General features: G+C 45.6%; 1 protein-coding gene across 1 annotated transcript in view; it reads right to left on the reverse strand.

Annotated features, from left to right (window-relative positions):
• Window positions 1-664: 664 nt before the first annotated feature.
• Window positions 665-17,962, reverse strand: part of LOC147632149 (uncharacterized) — a 39,617-nt gene continuing 22,319 nt past the window's right edge. Inside the window, exon 2 of the mRNA XM_086808782.1 lies at window positions 665-1,294. Coding sequence (XP_086664908.1) covers window positions 917-1,294 — 378 coding nt within the window. The 3' untranslated portion in view covers window positions 665-916. The remainder of the gene's footprint in view (window positions 1,295-17,962) is intronic.

The raw sequence follows: 17,962 nt of genomic DNA on the forward strand, positions 1-17,962 counted from the left end.
CCCAAAAGATAGTCAATTGTTCCTTGAGATTTTATTTTGATTTTCTTTACTATCTATCTCGATTTAATGTTTCCAAGTTTCGAACTCCACAATTATTTGCAAAGCTTCGATTTTTTCCCAATCTCCCATTCCTCCACATTTCCCCAATTTTCCAATTTCTTGCAATTCCTCCTAAGTCTATTGTCTTTTTTTTCCCCAAGTACTCAAAATTTTCCCTGTTCATGTTTTATTTTAATCTCCCAAATCCATAATTTCTCACACTTCCCCATTTTTTTCTCACAGCTTTTTATGTTAAAAAAAACCCAAACGTAATTAACGTATCTATCCTAAGCCTACCGCGCCACTCTCTTCCAGATCATTGGGATCGAGCAGGAGACCAAAAGCCAAACACAAGGAGGAGATGAATGCACCGAAGGAGGGCACACAAAGAGAGTTTGCACCCTCATCCACACACACACACACACACACACGCATCATTAAGCTCAGTTCCTTGTGTGTGAACAACTGTTTACATCCTTTCTTTTTTGTAGTTTCTTCCCACTTTTCTAATTAATCCATGCACCTTGTGATTTCAGAATGTAACTGCACATGAAGCTTTTTAAAAAGGACTAGTTCTTTAACTTAAAATTTGCCAATCAGAATACCACGTCTTGTGACATCAGACTTAGATAAGGGGGTTCATGATGTTTCAAATTATAAATAGGAGAAGTAACGCTACATCCAATTTCAAAAATTCTGGGAGAAAAGGCCACGTCTTAAAGCTGAGACCATGGTTATAGCCGAAATTGAGCACCTTGCCGTAGAGACACACTGATGATCAGCTTGACAGTGCTTACAGTGAACAGCATCTACAAAAAGCAAGACAATTTAACAATGAGAGCATATTGAGGTGAAATTCCGCCCCTCAATGTGTTGATTATCTGTTTTCCACATGCTCAAAGCCATCCTGAGCTAGCTTTTTCCCTTTCTTTTTGGACCTTTTGTCCTTGCTTTTGTGTTTCTTGGCATCCATACTTGTCCACACATATTCACTCGGAATGACAAATGGATCGATGGGTTCTTCCAAACTCTCTTCAGGGGCACCAGACATCCCCGCCACCCTACTTGCAGAGCCTTTGATCCATGAGAGCCATGAGTTGGAAGGTTGAGAGTTATCACCGTCATCCTTGCCTTTCACATCATGCAGATGGCCCGGACTATTAGGCGGGGTGGAAAACTCATCAATCGGCAGCAATTCTTCGAACTTAGTGAAGGTAACAATAACTCGAATGGTTGGAACAACAGGTATTGCAACCTGAAAGCACAAACATAGTTACTTCCTGCAAGAAACTTAGTTGATCATTTGATTACTGCCCAGCAACGCAAGATTAGTACTTCCTAAACCCCATTGAGGCCTCCACATATACATCCATGTGCTACCTAAGAAAACAGGACAGAGCTAGTGCAGGTCGCACCAATTATAGTGTGGTCATGCCTTATCCACTCAAAACCCTCCAACCCACATCTACCCTAAGCCGAGCTCACCACTCAACCCCGATGCACTTTGATAGATCGATTAAGCTTAAGCTAATTTCATACTCAGAAAACTCGTGACTTGGGAGAGCCGCCATTGTTGCCTTATTTTGTTAGCTGCATCTCATGGACTTTCTATGGATGCATTCTAAATGTTCCAAGTTCACTTTACACATGCATTGAGGAAATCTAACAACCCGCTCCCTGTCTCATCACAGTAGTTGCAGATAGAGACGGGCCAAGCAACTTGGTATGTAACACAGCATTTGGAGGCACAGAAACATCCTATACTCCTTTGTTCAGCATACTCAAAAAATTTGTGGGTTCCACCACTCTGTTCTAAGAGAAGCTCTGCCCTCTTAAAAGAATCAAGTTTATGGCCCCCAAGTATCATGGGGAGCTTTGAGTATGGGCCCAACATGGTCACTAAGAGATTGGCTTCTTTTCAGACAGGTTCCCCCGGAGGCCCAGGAGCCTCACTGGGATACGGGGTAGGGGGATGGGTGGGAGGGCACCGCACACCGCGGGGCCCAAGGGGGCTGCGGGGTGTGACGGCATGGCTTTGGACAATTATGAGTGTTATTTTTAACACACGAAAAAGCATACACCTTTGAAGAAGATAATCCTTGGCTCTTTTCTCTACTTGTAGAGGGAAAAAACGTGCTTTTTGAAAAAGCATAGTACTTGGGTCTTCTTAGGATACATCTTTCAACCAGTGGGTTCTACTTACGTCTACTTGGGATACACTGAGAAGAGGTTTTCAACCATGGCTACTCATAGAAGAGAAGGACTTATAGTATAAGTTTGAATCAAAAATGTGTTTTGCTGGGAGCATACATTGAAGAAAGGGGCATGAGATTAAACACACGGAATGGGTTTCCCCCATTGTGGTGGTACCCAAAAAGAATGGAACTCTGAGTGTGTGTTGATCTCAAAAAAGTGAATGAAACTACAATAAAGGACCAATATCCTTTGCCATTCATGTTCTAGAAAGGGTGGCTGAAAAAGAAGCTTACAGCTTCTTGGATGGCTTCTCTCGCTATAATCAAGTTCAAATTGACTTGCTGACCAACATAACAAAACAGTTATTATAGAATGGGTCTTAAGACATCTATGTCATGGGCAGTGGTGTGTGAACACTCTAGGACCAACCAGGGCAATTTTTCCCTCTTTAAATCCATCTTGAGTCGTGTGCCTCTCAAGCTTGCTCACGACTGTTACTGTGTGTCTACTGTATGCTACTAACCCTAATTCACAAGTGATCCCAACATTTGGTATCAGGAGCTCCAGGCTCAGCTCATCTAGGGTTCAAATTTCTACAGCTGCCGTGTGGAGTTCCCTCTCTCGTTTTTCCTTCTAGACGACAACAGGTTGAGTTCTTACTCTCGCTTTTCGTGGCCTAGGTTAGGCTCCTTTAGAGGCCCCCAAAGGAGCCTCTTAGGGCTCCTTAGCTTGGAGCCCTAGCACCTTGGAGGAGCTAGCTTCAGCCCGGCAGCCACCAAACAACGCCACCCATAAGCTGTCCATCGAAGTCAATTCCTCTACCCGCTCCACGAAGCCATATACACAAATCAACTCACCCAAGGATTAATTAGAAAAACCCCCGAAACAATTTTTTTATTTGGCCATCTCCGCCTGTCACCATTTGGTCCATCGCCATTTCTGGAGCCACTTCTATGGGACTCACTCCATAGAGCAGCCAGATTTGTGCCATGTTCACATGGGGCCAGGCCAGTGTCCCATGTGAAAGGGCCAGTTTTATGGTGTCACATGGACGGGAGCCAGATCAATGCCACCCATGTGCGACCAGTGCTGCGTCACATGGACGGAAACCAGTTTCATGTCACCAGTGTGTGATTTGCTTTGTGCTGTATGGACGGGAGCCTCCACCCCGTGTATGGCCAGGATGGTGTCTTACCTATGGGACTGTCACTCCATAGGAAGACAAGGACATATTTATTTATATTTGTCGCGCCAGTTTTGTGCCCAACAGGAACCTCTTGTACAAGTTTCATGAAAGGGAGATTTCGTCCATTATTTGTGCACATGCATTTATGCCTGCATGCATAAATTTGTTTTTGAATGACTTGTTTGCGTGTGTCTGCCTGTTATGTCGTGCGAGTACACTGGACGGGGACGCCCCCAGTGTACTGTGGAATGTTGTTTGCTGACTTGGTGGTGTGGCGTGTGAACAGATGGTAAGTATTTTCATTTTGCCCTTTTTAAAAGGTAAAATCCATAAACTAGAGTAAACCTTAATTTTTATAAGGCAATGTGTTCACACACATTTAAAAGGACTGGACATTTTTCTAGTGTGGGTGCCCATAAGTGTTAATTATGTAGTATTAAGGTTTTATAACCTTTGATAAAGGCTTTTGCATGGAACATTTTTGGAGATTCCCCACGTGGGTGGTGGCTGGCTTCTTTCTCTCTCCATTGCCTGCTCTCTTTCTCCATCGCCTCCTTACGGCTGCTGTACCCACTTGCTTGTTGCGGCTGTACCCGCCTAATGAGCTGCTGTACCTGCCCCCTACCTATCCGTACTGTACCCACCTGAAGCTGTCCACGCTTGCTGTACCCGCCTGAAGCTGCCCACGCCTGTACTTGCCTGCTCTGAACCCGCCTGCAAGGCTGCCCACGCCTGTACCTGCCTGCTATACCCGCCTGCAAGGCTGCCCACGCCTATACCTGTTGCTGTACAGCACCCTCATGCTCATTTACTGCCCATGTGTACCTGACCAGTACCTGCTGTACCTGCAACTGTTGGCTGCCCACGTGTACATGGCGGCTGCCCATATGTACCCGTTGTACCTGACTGTACTTGCTTGCTGAATTCATAGTACCAACTGTACAAACAGTACCTGTTGTACCTACACACATGTGAAGTTCTTGATGTGCTGGATTGTACCTGCTACAAATTGCACTGCTTGTATCTGGATTGTACTCACCGTACCAGGTGCTCTCATAATTTTCTCATTTGTATAAATCTGAAATTTGCAAATTTAAATTCAGAGAATGCTTTAAGTTGTGTAGTGCAGGAGCATGGCATGTATATGCTGACCATGTTCATGAAATTCTTCCTGGTGTGGCTAGTATATTTCCATGTGTGGTGTTGTTAACCGCGCTCTCAGAGCTTCTGAGAGCCAGTGAAGGTTAGACTCACCAGGGAATTTGGGAGCAAAGTTCATTGCGGAGAACCAGGCCATGTTCCCTTCGCGGTGTACCCCTTGGCCTGCGTTAGTACGGGCGTGCCTGTTGGTGCACGGTCCTGGAAGACCAATGAAAGGCAGATGTCCACCCAGTGAAGGTGGGAATGAGCCTGTGATTTGGGGCTACTCCGACCAACACCTCTTCATCGACTTGAACCATTTTATTTGGTTGTTTTCACTCCCTTGTGGAGAAATCTGGCCAGTCACGCCCGTGACACTTGTACAAATATAAATACTCCAAGAATTACAAAAGTATTGAGGAGGAGGCCGGCCCTTTCCGGCCCCAGTGCTGGTGTCATTTGTATTTTCAATATTTCCAGTATTTGTGTTGCTGATGTTGTTTCCATTGTTTAATAACATTTAAATTAAGTGTTCTAAATATGTGTATATTGTCTTCCGATCTGTAGGCCTCCTATAGGGAGCGGCCACATTGGTATCAGAGCCCGGTCGTCTCTCTTTCTCAAGAGGAGACACGGAGTTTTGAGATCGGAAGCAAGCACGAACACTTAATTCAATGGATAGCCAGGGCAACCCATTGGAAGTGCCGAATTCGAGGAGCCAATCCAATGCTTCATGGGATTTCAATGCCTTTTATGGAGAGTATGATGCCTCTAAGGTGCTAGCTTTTGTGGCCGAGTTTGATATTGCTTTTAGTGATGAGGACTTTACTGAGAAGTCCAAAATTCGTCATGCAAGCATGTTCTTGAAGGGGACAAGTGCCCATTGGTGGATCACTGTAAAGACCACCAAAGACCCCATTTGCACTTGGAAAAAGTTTAAGGACAGATTTTATGCCCAATTCTTGCCTCCTAATGCAGAGCAAACTCTCACCCAAAAGTGGGATAGACTTGAGTAAAAAGATAATGAAAGTGTGCAGCAGTATGTCAATAAGTTTTGGAAAGTGTTGCTTGAGGTAACTCCCTTTATGCAACTCTCCGAGGATGAGAGAGAGAGGAAGTTTCACTCCGGATTGCAACCAGCTTATCGTTCGGGCATTGAATTGCACTCGAAACACACTCTGCAACAGCTTATAGCCTCTGCTCTTGCTACGGAACAATTGGTGCTCAAAATTAAGCAAGATCAAGGGGGTCCTAAGGGCAAAGAGAAGGCTGTCCCAAACCTACAAAAAGGTGGACAGCCACCTAAAAAGAGCTTCCGGGATGTCCAGAAGGGAGGTAAAGTTGAAAATACCTTACCCAAGGATCATGGGCCAAAGAAGAACAAATTTGGCTTGACCTCCAAGCAAAGGGAGCAATATGCAAAGGAGGGGAAATGCTTTTCTTGTGGCAGCAAAGAGCATATGTTTAGACAATGCCCCAACCGCAAACCAAAGCATGAGGACAAGCAACCCAAGGCAAATGTGCCTGCAGTTCCCGATGTGCAAGGAAACACAAAGCATGATGGAAAAGAGAGGATGGTATGCAAAGCATGGGGTCAAATCAAGGATCAGCCCGCTCTATTTATGTTTGATGATTGTGCAATAGATAACTTCATCTCTATTTAGATGGCAGCCGCCTTGGGTATTGAGGTTGAGGACATGGGGCCTCAAATTGAAGCAGAAGCTGCCTTTGTTGGTAAAGAGGTGCAAGTTACTCCACTTATTGGGAAGTTGCGCATACATATTCAGGGTTATCTTGATCATGAGCATTTCTTGGTTGCCCCACTAATGGATGCGATGTATTGCTTGGCAAGCCAAGGCATCATAGGCTTGAGCCCCGAAAAGAGTACAAGACAACCAAGATTTCCTTTATGCATAGAGGCCGCATGCATGTTATTGATGCTGGCAAGGAAGGGGATTCTATCCCACTTGTATCTCACATCCAGATTAATAAAGCAATGAAAAAGAGTCTTTATGCGTACTTGGTTTTTGTTCGTGATAGCATTGAACCAAGTCATCAAAATGTGGATGTTTTGACTCAGGATAGGCTGAATTTTCTTCATGCATACAAAGATTGTTTTGCTGATGCATTGCCTGGTGAACTACCTCCTCAAAGGCCCGAGGATCATCGCATAGATCTTGTGCCAGGTAATTCTCCACCTAACAAACCTGCATATCATGTGAGTGCCGCACAACAACAAGAAATCGTGAAGCAAGTTAATGAGCTTTTGAAGAAAGGTTTGGTTTAGCCAAGTTCCTCACCTTATTGCTCTCCCGTGCTTCTTGTTCAAAAGAAAGATGGGTCATTCCGCATCTGTGGATTATAGAGCTCTAAATAAGCTCACCATCAAGAACAGATTTCCAATCCCGCGGAGTTGATCCACACCCTGCGAGGACAGTATGACCGCATCCGGGGCGACTCGGATGAGGCGATCTTGCGGCGCCAGGCCTTTCACACCACCTGGCGCAGCCCCTTCTATACCCTTCACGCGGAGTCCCCCGTTGGCATTACAGGCCACCTGTTTGGCTCTTCCCCCCTCCTATTGTATGATTTAGCCCTCAGTTCTTTTTACTGATACTTGTACTTTTCAGTACCTAGGGAGAGTCTCCCGGGCTGCCTTGCTTTGTTCACTGCTCTGTTTTTCGTGTGAGCAGGAGAGGATCTTTTGTAGCCCTACGGGCGTTTTTATATAACTAATGAAAGGATCTTTTCTCGGAAAAAAAAAAAAGATTTCCAATCCCGCGTATTGATGACATTCTGGATAAGCTTGATGGCTCGGCTTGTTTCAGCCGTATTGATTTGAAGAGTGGTTATCACCAGATATACGAGTGGTGCCAGAAGATGTCCACAAAACTGCATTCAGGACAGCTTTTGGATTGTAAGAATTTTTGGTGATGCCTTTTGGTCTCACCAATGCCCCAGCCACATTCAAGCCACATTCAATCGTATGATGGATAGGATATTCCGACCCCATCAAAAATTCACAGGTGTATTCTTTGATGATATCTTGGTTTTCTCCAAGAATGAGCAGGAGCATAGGACTCATTTGGCCACAGTGTTTGAAGAGTTGCGGAAGCATAAACTCTTCATTAATGCCAAGAAAAGTGAGTTCTTTCTTTCAGAGATACACTATTTGGGTCACATTATATCCAAGAATGGTGTAAGAATGGATCCTGCCAAGATTGAAACCATTCGAAATTGACCACAGTTGCAAAATGTACATCAAGTACGTAGTTTTCTGGGTTTATGTTCATATTATAGGCCCTTCATAAGGCATTTTGCCATGATTGCCACGCCTCTACATGGCCTCACGAAGAAGAAAGCCACTTTTATATGGATCCCAAAGGAGCAAGATGCCTTCTTGCAACTCAAGAATGCTATCATATGTAGACCCGTATTGATTGTTCCCGACTTGCAAAGGTCATTCATAGTGGAATGTGATGCTTGTGGCGATTGTATAGGGACTGTCCTAAATCAAGAAGGTCATGTAGTTGCACATGAGAGCCGTCGATTGCATGATGCCGAGCTTCATATAGATATCTATGAGGAAGAACTATACTTTCTATCTCAAACAAAGCTTTCGGAGAAGCAGATGAGAATGGCAAACTTTCTTTCAATGTTTCATTTTCAGATTGTACATACTCCGAGAAAGAAGAATGTAGTGGCAGATGCATTGTCCAGGAGGCCTTATGTGGCTGCAGTTTCAGTGGCCTCTCATGGGGACTTATCTGCCATGCGAGATTTGTATCATTTGGATGCTGATTTTTGCCATATATGGATTGATTTGATGGCTGGTCACTCACATGCCTCTTATGTGATCAAAGAGGGTTATCTTATGAAGGATAACTGCTTATGTGTGGTGAAGGATATGCGTCCAAAGGTTATGGAGGAATGTCACGCTCCACCTTATGCTGATCATAGAGGTATCATGCCTACTACACACATGATTGAGAGAGATTCTTTTGGCCAAGCATACGTAAAGACATTGAGGCATATGTACGTGCATGTCTTACTTACCAAAAGGTAAAATTTGACAGGCAAAAGCCTCCAGGTTTGCTTCAGCCATTGCCTATTCCCTCGCAGCCATGGGAAAGTATTGCTATGGACTTGCCTAGATCCCAGCATGGGAATGCTGCTATTTGGACCATTGTGGACAGATTTAGCAAGCAAGCTCACTTCTTGCCTGTCAAGAAAACCATTAAAGTTGATCATATGGTGAAGCTTTTTCTTGCTAACATCTTCAAGCATCATGGTATGCCTAAGTCCATTGTTGGGGATAGAGATCCCAGGACTACGAGCCTCTTTTGGAGGGCTTTATTTGATAATATGGGCACTAAGCTTGAGTTTTCATCAGCTTATCATCCCCAAACGGATGGCCAAAGTGAAGCTGCAAATTCAGCCGTGTTGGATTTCTTGAAGTGTTATGTGGCAGATCAAAACACTGCATGGGAGAAGTATCTTCCACTTGTAGAGTTTGCCTACAACACAGTTCATGCCTCCACAGGAAAGACCCCATTTGAGATTATTTATGGCAGAGTGGTCTTACCACCCATCCTTCGTACAAAGGATAAGATTTTTGCAGCTGATGAGTATGTGCGTGACTTGGATGTAGCCTTTGCTCAAGTGCAGACAGCCATTGCAAGGTCACAAAATAAGCATAAAAGGGCTACTGACAAGCATAGAAGAGACATGCAAGTCAAGGAAGGTGATTGGGTATTGCTGAAATTTGAGAAAGCTAGGCTTCGAAAGAGGCCAAGACGAGAGGGATCATATCCAAAGCTTTGTACTCGATATTATGGACCCTTCCAAGTGATTGACAAGATCAATGAAGTGTCCTTCAGGCTTGCTTTACCCAGCCATTGGAAGATTCACAATGCTTTTCATGTGAGTCTTTTGCCGAAGTATGTGGGGCCAGATCCAGAGGAGCCTGTCACAGAAGATCTGCCAGAAGTTGATGAGCTTGACGAGATCCTTCAGCCAGAGCAAATTGTATTTCACAAGGAGAGAGAGTTACCACATGGGAAGCTTTCCAGGAGATACCTTGTGAAATTTAAAAATTATTTACCAATTGATGCAGATGAGGATTATTTTGTTGACTACCCTCAGCTTCTACGGGCATATCTTGAGGCTTTTCAATTGAGGACAACTGTTTAGAAGCCCGGGGGAATGTCACCATTTGGTCCATCTCCATTTCTGGAGCCACTTCTATGGGACTGTCACTCCATAGAGCGGCCAGATTTGTGCCATGTTCACATGGGGCCAGGCCAGTGTCCCATGTGAAAGGGCCAGCTTTATGGTGTCACATGGACGGGAGCCAGATCAGTGCCACCTGTGTGCGACCAGTGCTGCGTCACATGGACGGGAACCACTTTCATGTCACCCGTGTGTGATTTGCTTCGTGCTGTATGGACGGGAGCCTGTTGGTGCCACCCATGTATGGCCAGGATGGTGTCTTACCTATGGGATTGTCACTCCATAGGAAGACCAGGACATATTTATTTATATTTGTCGCGCCAGTTTTGTGCGCGACAGGAACCTCTTGTACAAGTTTTATGAAAGAGAGATTTCGTCCATTATTTGTGCACACGCATTTATGCCTGCATGCATAAATTTGTTTTTGCATGACTTGTTTGCATGTGTATGCCTATTATGTCATGCCAGTACACTGGACGGGGACGCTCCCAATGTACCATGGAATGCTGTTTGCTGACTTGGTGGTGTGGCGTGTGAACAAGTGATAAGTATTTTCATTTTGCCCTTTTTAAAAGGTAAAATCCATAAACTAGAGTAAACCTTAATCTTCTTCTTCTTCACTCAACACTTAACACACCATATACAAAGATAAGAGTACTCACATATGAAAAGGTACTCAACCAAATACATACTAGGGTTCTCTATAGTGTGAACCCAACTAAAATGAGCTGGTGCTATAACTATGCCAGTCTCTAGAATGGCTGTCACGCAACCTGTCATCCCACTGGCCGCATATCACCCATGATCTCACCAACCATGCCAGTGGTGTAAGTGTGGGGCCTATCCCCCATGCGGGTCATCAGTGTCCACCGCCTCACTAGATGAGCTCGATATCTCAACACTCCCCCTCGAGCTCAACTCCATCTCATGTACACCAAGCGAAGCCCTAAATCTGCGGAGCTTCTCTGTACCCAATGTTTTGGTGAACATGTCAGCGACCTGATCCTGTGTGCTGACATAAACAAGGTCAATGTCTCCTGCCAAGACCTTCTCTCTGACAAAACGGTAGTGGACCTCTATTTGCTTCATGCGAGCATGAAAAACTGGGTTCCTGGCCAACTGTATACTGCTAATGTTGTCACAGAAAATGACAACTTGTCTATCCACTGATAGACCCAAATCTGCAAGTAGCTTTCTCAACCAAGCTACCTCACATGCTGCCATAGCAGCACCTCTATACTCGGCCTCTGTACTGGATAGAGCAACCGTAGGCTGCTTCTTACTGCTCCAAGTCACAGCAGCACTCCCCAAAGAAAACATGAAGCCACTAGTAGATCTTCTATCTGAGATACTACCAGCCCAATCAGCATCTGTGTACCCATGGGTACACATATCTCTGTCCACAATGCAAAGTAGACCTCACATATCTCAGTATACGTCTCAATGCATCCAAATGCTGCTTCCGAGGAACCTGCATAAACTGACTCACCAACCCAACAACATAGCTCAAATCTCGCCTGGTGATCATCATGTAGATCAAGCTTCCTACTATGCGCCTATACATAGTAGGATCCTCCAAAATCTCTCCTGAATCTGCACTCAACTTGCCATTCTGATCCAATGGCACTGAGATAGACTTACAGCCTGCATACCATACTTGGACAAGTCCAAGCCATACTGTCTTTGCAGTAATCCAATACCATGTGGTGACCTAATCACCTCAATGCCCAAGAAATATCTGAGCTTCCCCAGATCCTTCATCTCAAACTTCTGTCTAAGCAAGATCTTTACATCAAAGATCTCTGCATCATGGTCCCCCGTAATGAACAAGTCATCTACATAGATGACAACAAGCACAACCCCTCTATCACTGTGTCTCACATACAGCGAGAAATCTGCATTGGCTACATGAAAGCCAATAGTGACAAGATATTCAGAAATCTTGTCAAACCATGCTTTTGGTGCTTGTTTTAAGCCATACAAGGCTTTCTTCAACCTGCAAGCATGCTCGGGGTGACTCACATCCTCATAACCAGGTGGCTGCAACTGTCATGGCCCTGTGAAAATGGAACAGCACAAGTGTGGGCAGTGGTTGCAGAGTCAGAATATTTTATGATTCACATGGGGGTGCCCGGACAGAGTTTAAGATGTGTGGACATCCCTAGGTGTGAAGGGGGGAACTACAAACATTAAACTTTAATGTTTATTAAAGTTTGCCCCTAGGCCTTAGTGGCCCTAGGGACTTATTAAAGTTGGGGGCCCTAGGGATTATTTTGGGGAGGAGCCACTTTTGGAGTAGTGCTTCTCTCTCCTCCCCCTCTCTCTAGCTTTTGGGAAAGGAGTCGTGGAGGAGCCTTCAAGCGCATGTACACAAGCGTGGAGAAGTGGAAGAGCAAGTCGACTGCAGATTCTGGAGTGCTGCTGCTGTTTTTCTGAGTGTAAATCAGCCGTACAGCACTGTACGGCCAGATCTGTGCAAGTACACTTTCTCTCTCTCTCTGGTACAGGCTGTGGGTCTTCTTCTCTGCTGGACTGGCTGCGCACAGGTCCTGTACAGGCTGTGCAGACTAGTTTTCAGCAGTACCATACTGTACGGCTGCCGTACAGTGTACGGACAGCCAGGTTCAGCAAGTACAGTTGCTGCAGGCGGTGCAGACAGGTGCTGGACAGGCCTGGTTACACAGATTCAGGTGACCAGAATCAGGACTGCAGGCTGATTGTGCAAGTACAACTTCTGGCACGTATCCCGAGGTGGTACAGACGGGTACGGGGCTGTTTTTCAGATCTGTACATTCAAAGTCGACACAAAGGTGGACAAGGGCTGGTTTTCCATGAACATAGACATCATGTCGATGGCGTTCAACTGATGGAACTTTCAGCTTCTCTTTGCTTTGGATTCAGGACTGTTTTGGGACAGTTTACGAGCTGTTTTTGTTTGGCTGCAAATTCAGCTATGTGTGCTTGGGTTTTTGGCTACTACAGGCACAGGTCTTTTGGTTATGTTTCTTGGCATGGGAGTGATGCAAGCTCGCATGGCCGCGTGCTCATGGAGCAGATTGTTTTCTTCCTGCTAGAAAGGAACAGTGGGACCTACAGTATGGGAATCTCTATGTTGCCAGATGTTTCATGAGGGAACAAGTAACTAGATGTATGGGAAACAGAACAGAAGTTTCAAAGGGAAACAGGCCTAAGGGTTTCATGTGGAAACAGGTCGTAGGTTTCTCGAGGAAACATGTTTTTGGGTTTCTCTAGGAGATAGGTCACATGCAGGCAGAAGGTACAGGAATGGACACATGTTTGGTACAGCCTTGCTACTGACAAGACAGGGGACAGGGAATCCATGACAGAGATGGATAGTACCCTTGGATGGTAGAGAGGGTTTGTACAGGTGTGTCGACTGTATGTTATGCTGTGCTGTGATACTCTTCTGAGAGACAGTTTGGGAGTCTGTGTTGTGATACAGGAGCACTGGATGTGTCAGGGTGTGATGCTGTTCATAGTGTGAGAGGCTATGGATGGTTGTGGCAACCTTGATCATGGGAGAAAAATGCAGACTCAATGTGAGAGAGTCTTTTGATATGAACAATGACTGGACTTGTTTGTGGATGCCGTGTGGACTAGAAGCCAGATGCAGGTTCTTTGCAGGCTTCGGGGGTTCTACTGTGACGGCTGAGTTCCCAGCCTTATATTGTAATCAAAGCTCTTATAATCAATTAAAGAAATACCGCAAGGGACGCCACTGCGATTTGGGGCCAATCGGTGTCCGTGTACTTTTTGCAGGAGCACTCTAGCTCCCCCTGTTTGTTTTCCTTTTCTAGGTCCTCAATGGTGTTGAAGTGTTTTATGTGCAAATGTTTGTTCCACCGCCCTTTGCTTTCTGAAGGCCGGTTTACATGGTTCCGTTGCCGGGACACATCGTCGACTTTTTCAAGTGGGCAAGCCCAGGGTTGTTTTGGTCGGGACACATCGGCGACTTTCCTAAGGGGGCGAGCTCGTGGTTGTCTCATGAGAGTCACATCAAAAGCTTCAACATGAGGAAAGTGAAAAGGAAGTGCAGGACACAGTGCAGGATTTTTGTGTCTTTGCCTATATGAGGTGAAGAGCAAGAGCTGAAGATGAAGCTCAGGAGAAAAGACACCAAGGACAAGAAGTAGTCGGCCAGGAACAAGAAGCAGTTGAAGTGTTATGGTGCAGGAGATGCGTTGAAGTCTATGGCTTTCGACAGTTTGTCACCAGTTGTATCTTCATAGAGGCTTCATGGGTTCGAAAGACAGTTTGTGGTGATCTACTATGCTTCATCGAGGACTTGTGCTTACCACTTGGGTGGAGTGCAAGCAGGTTTTGGGTGCCTGAGGATGTATCAGATGAGGCTCAGATGGAAGTGGAGGAACTTGACGAGGTTCTTATTCCTGAGCAGATACTGGCACATAAAGGAAAGCAAGGTACAGGGTAAAGTTTCCCGTCGCTATCCTGTGAAGTTCAAGAGCTGTTCACTGATAGATACGAAATGGATGGAGGAGGTTCACTGATGGATGCGAAGTGGATGGAGGAGGGTGACTTAGCAGATTCACCTCAGGATTTGCAACTTTATCTTGATGCCTATGAGTTGGAGTCGACTCTTGTTACGGCTCATTCAGGTTCAGCAGAGCATAGGTCTGGAGCATTGCCTGATGCTCAAGAGGGGGGTAGCACCTCCGCTCCCTTGTTGTTGCAGACAAGCTCATTTGTTATCTAGGAGTCGCTTGGTGACATCTTTGTATTCACCCGAAGGTACTGAGGCTGACAGTACATCTGCTTATGGGACTTCTATGATATTGTGTTCTAGACACATGAGATGGTAAAGTTGGCAGTCGCGCGCACCTTGAACTCTAACTGCAACTATGGATAACTCTATGGAGGACATAAGTCTTGCGAGCAGTCCTAGAGTTGGTTTGGTTCATGGAAATATGGATCGAACTCTATTTGTGCATGTATGCATACACTTTTTGAGGTAGAGGTATTTTTGTATTCTAGTGCCATTGGATCCTGGTACCATTGAGAATACATTGGGAAATACTCTGCATTGTGTCATGTGCTGCATGTATATCGGTATGATACATCAAGTGCTTTATTATGTTCATGGATGCACCATTGGGTGTAACTCCTGCGGGATGGCCATGAAACATATGTGGGAAAGTACTTACTGGATGTAGTGTTTGGATGCATTGAGTGCTTTCATATGCTCATGTTTTACCTTCAGTCGTGGGTCCTGCGGGATGCCCATGGGCGTAAGGCTTGCGAGCAGCCCTTAGACTGTTACTTTGGAGTAGGTAGAGCATTTTGAGGAGCATATTGTTTGCGAATGCATATGTGTGTCATATGTAGAATGATGCATGGTTTTGTTTTTGGCTAACACAGTTAACGTGTTTCCATTTGGTTTTAGACTTTTGTTGTAGGTTCTGAAGGAACAAGCAAGAGGACAGTGTGGCTTATTGTGCAGGATGATTGTTCTATCATCCAGATGCATTGGAAGGCCATTGTTTTTGCCATATGGGGTGTCTTTGCTCATGAGATGCTTTTCTATGCCATTGGTTTGCAGTGAATGATGATACATGTGTATGGCTTAGAGAGATTGGGACGCTGATCTTACCATATTGTATATTTCACTCTGGATATTTTGATGCATCACCAGAATGCAATCGAGGACGCTTGCCATTTTTCAAGAGGGGGGTATGTCATGGCCCTGTGAAAATGGAACAGCACAAGTGTGGGCATGGTGGTTGCACAGTCAGAATATTTTATGATTCACATGGGGGGTGCCCGGACAGAGTTTAAGATGTGTGGACATCCCTAGGTGTGAAGGGGGGAACTACAAACATTAAACTTTAATGTTTATTAAAGTTTGCCCCTAGGCCTTAGTGGCCCTAGGGACTTATTAAAGTTGGGGGTCCTAGGGATTATTTTGGGGAGGAGCCACTTTTGGAGTAGTGCTTCTCTCTCCTCCCCCTCTCTCTAGCTTTTGGGAAAGGAGTCGTGGAGGAGCCTTCAAGCGCATGTACACAAGCGTGGAGAAGTGGAAGAGCAAGTCGACTGCAGATTCTGGAGTGCTGCTGCTGTTTTTCTGAGTGTAAATCAGCCGTACAGCACTGTACGGCCAGATCTGTGCAAGTACACTTTCTCTCTCTCTCTGGTACAGGCTGTGGGTCTTCTTCTCTGCTGGACTGGCTGCGCACAGGTCCTGTACAGGCTGTGCAGACTAGTTTTCAGCAGTACCATACTGTACGGCTGCCGTACAGTGTACGGACAGCCAGGTTCAGCAAGTACAGTTGCTGCAGGCGGTGCAGACAGGTGCTGGACAGGCCTGGTTACACAGATTCAGGTGACCAGAATCAGGACTGCAGGCTGATTGTGCAAGTACAACTTCTGGCACGTATCCCGAGGTGGTACAGACGGGTACGGGGCTGTTTTTCAGATCTGTACATTCAAAGTCGACACAAAGGTGGACAAGGGCTGGTTTTCCATGAACATAGACATCATGTCGATGGCGTTCAACTGATGGAACTTTCAGCTTCTCTTTGCTTTGGATTCAGGACTGTTTTGGGACAGTTTACGAGCTGTTTTTGTTTGGCTGCAAATTCAGCTATGTGTGCTTGGGTTTTTGGCTACTACAGGCACAGGTCTTTTGGTTATGTTTCTTGGCATGGGAGTGATGCAAGCTCGCATGGCCGCGTGCTCATGGAGCAGATTGTTTTCTTCCTGCTAGAAAGGAACAGTGGGACCTACAGTATGGGAATCTCTATGTTGCCAGATGTTTCATGAGGGAACAAGTAACTAGATGTATGGGAAACAGAACAGAAGTTTCAAAGGGAAACAGGCCTAAGGGTTTCATGTGGAAACAGGTCGTAGGTTTCTCGAGGAAACATGTTTTTGGGTTTCTCTAGGAGATAGGTCACATGCAGGCAGAAGGTACAGGAATGGACACATGTTTGGTACAGCCTTGCTACTGACAAGACAGGGGACAGGGAATCCATGACAGAGATGGATAGTACCCTTGGATGGTAGAGAGGGTTTGTACAGGTGTGTCGACTGTATGTTATGCTGTGCTGTGATACTCTTCTGAGAGACAGTTTGGGAGTCTGTGTTGTGATACAGGAGCACTGGATGTGTCAGGGTGTGATGCTGTTCATAGTGTGAGAGGCTATGGATGGTTGTGGCAACCTTGATCATGGGAGAAAAATGCAGACTCAATGTGAGAGAGTCTTTTGATATGAACAATGACTGGACTTGTTTGTGGATGCCGTGTGGACTAGAAGCCAGATGCAGGTTCTTTGCAGGCTTCGGGGGTTCTACTGTGACGGCTGAGTTCCCAGCCTTATATTGTAATCAAAGCTCTTATAATCAATTAAAGAAATACCGCAAGGGACGCCACTGCGATTTGGGGCCAATCGGTGTCCGTGTACTTTTTGCAGGAGCACTCTAGCTCCCCCTGTTTGTTTTCCTTTTCTAGGTCCTCAATGGTGTTGAAGTGTTTTATGTGCAAATGTTTGTTCCACCGCCCTTTGCTTTCTGAAGGCCGGTTTACATGGTTCCGTTGCCGGGACACATCGTCGACTTTTTCAAGTGGGCAAGCCCAGGGTTGTTTTGGTCGGGACACATCGGCGACTTTCCTAAGGGGGCGAGCTCGTGGTTGTCTCATGAGAGTCACATCAAAAGCTTCAACATGAGGAAAGTGAAAAGGAAGTGCAGGACACAGTGCAGGATTTTTGTGTCTTTGCCTATATGAGGTGAAGAGCAAGAGCTGAAGATGAAGCTCAGGAGAAAAGACACCAAGGACAAGAAGTAGTCGGCCAGGAACAAGAAGCAGTTGAAGTGTTATGGTGCAGGAGATGCGTTGAAGTCTATGGCTTTCGACAGTTTGTCACCAGTTGTATCTTCATAGAGGCTTCATGGGTTCGAAAGACAGTTTGTGGTGATCTACTATGCTTCATCGAGGACTTGTGCTTACCACTTGGGTGGAGTGCAAGCAGGTTTTGGGTGCCTGAGGATGTATCAGATGAGGCTCAGATGGAAGTGGAGGAACTTGACGAGGTTCTTATTCCTGAGCAGATACTGGCACATAAAGGAAAGCAAGGTACAGGGTAAAGTTTCCCGTCGCTATCCTGTGAAGTTCAAGAGCTGTTCACTGATAGA

Source organism: Cibotium barometz, chromosome 14 (genome assembly GCF_041138505.1).
Source record: "Cibotium barometz isolate CiBa-2024 chromosome 14, ASM4113850v1, whole genome shotgun sequence".
NCBI classification, from domain to species: domain Eukaryota; kingdom Viridiplantae; phylum Streptophyta; class Polypodiopsida; order Cyatheales; family Cibotiaceae; genus Cibotium; species Cibotium barometz.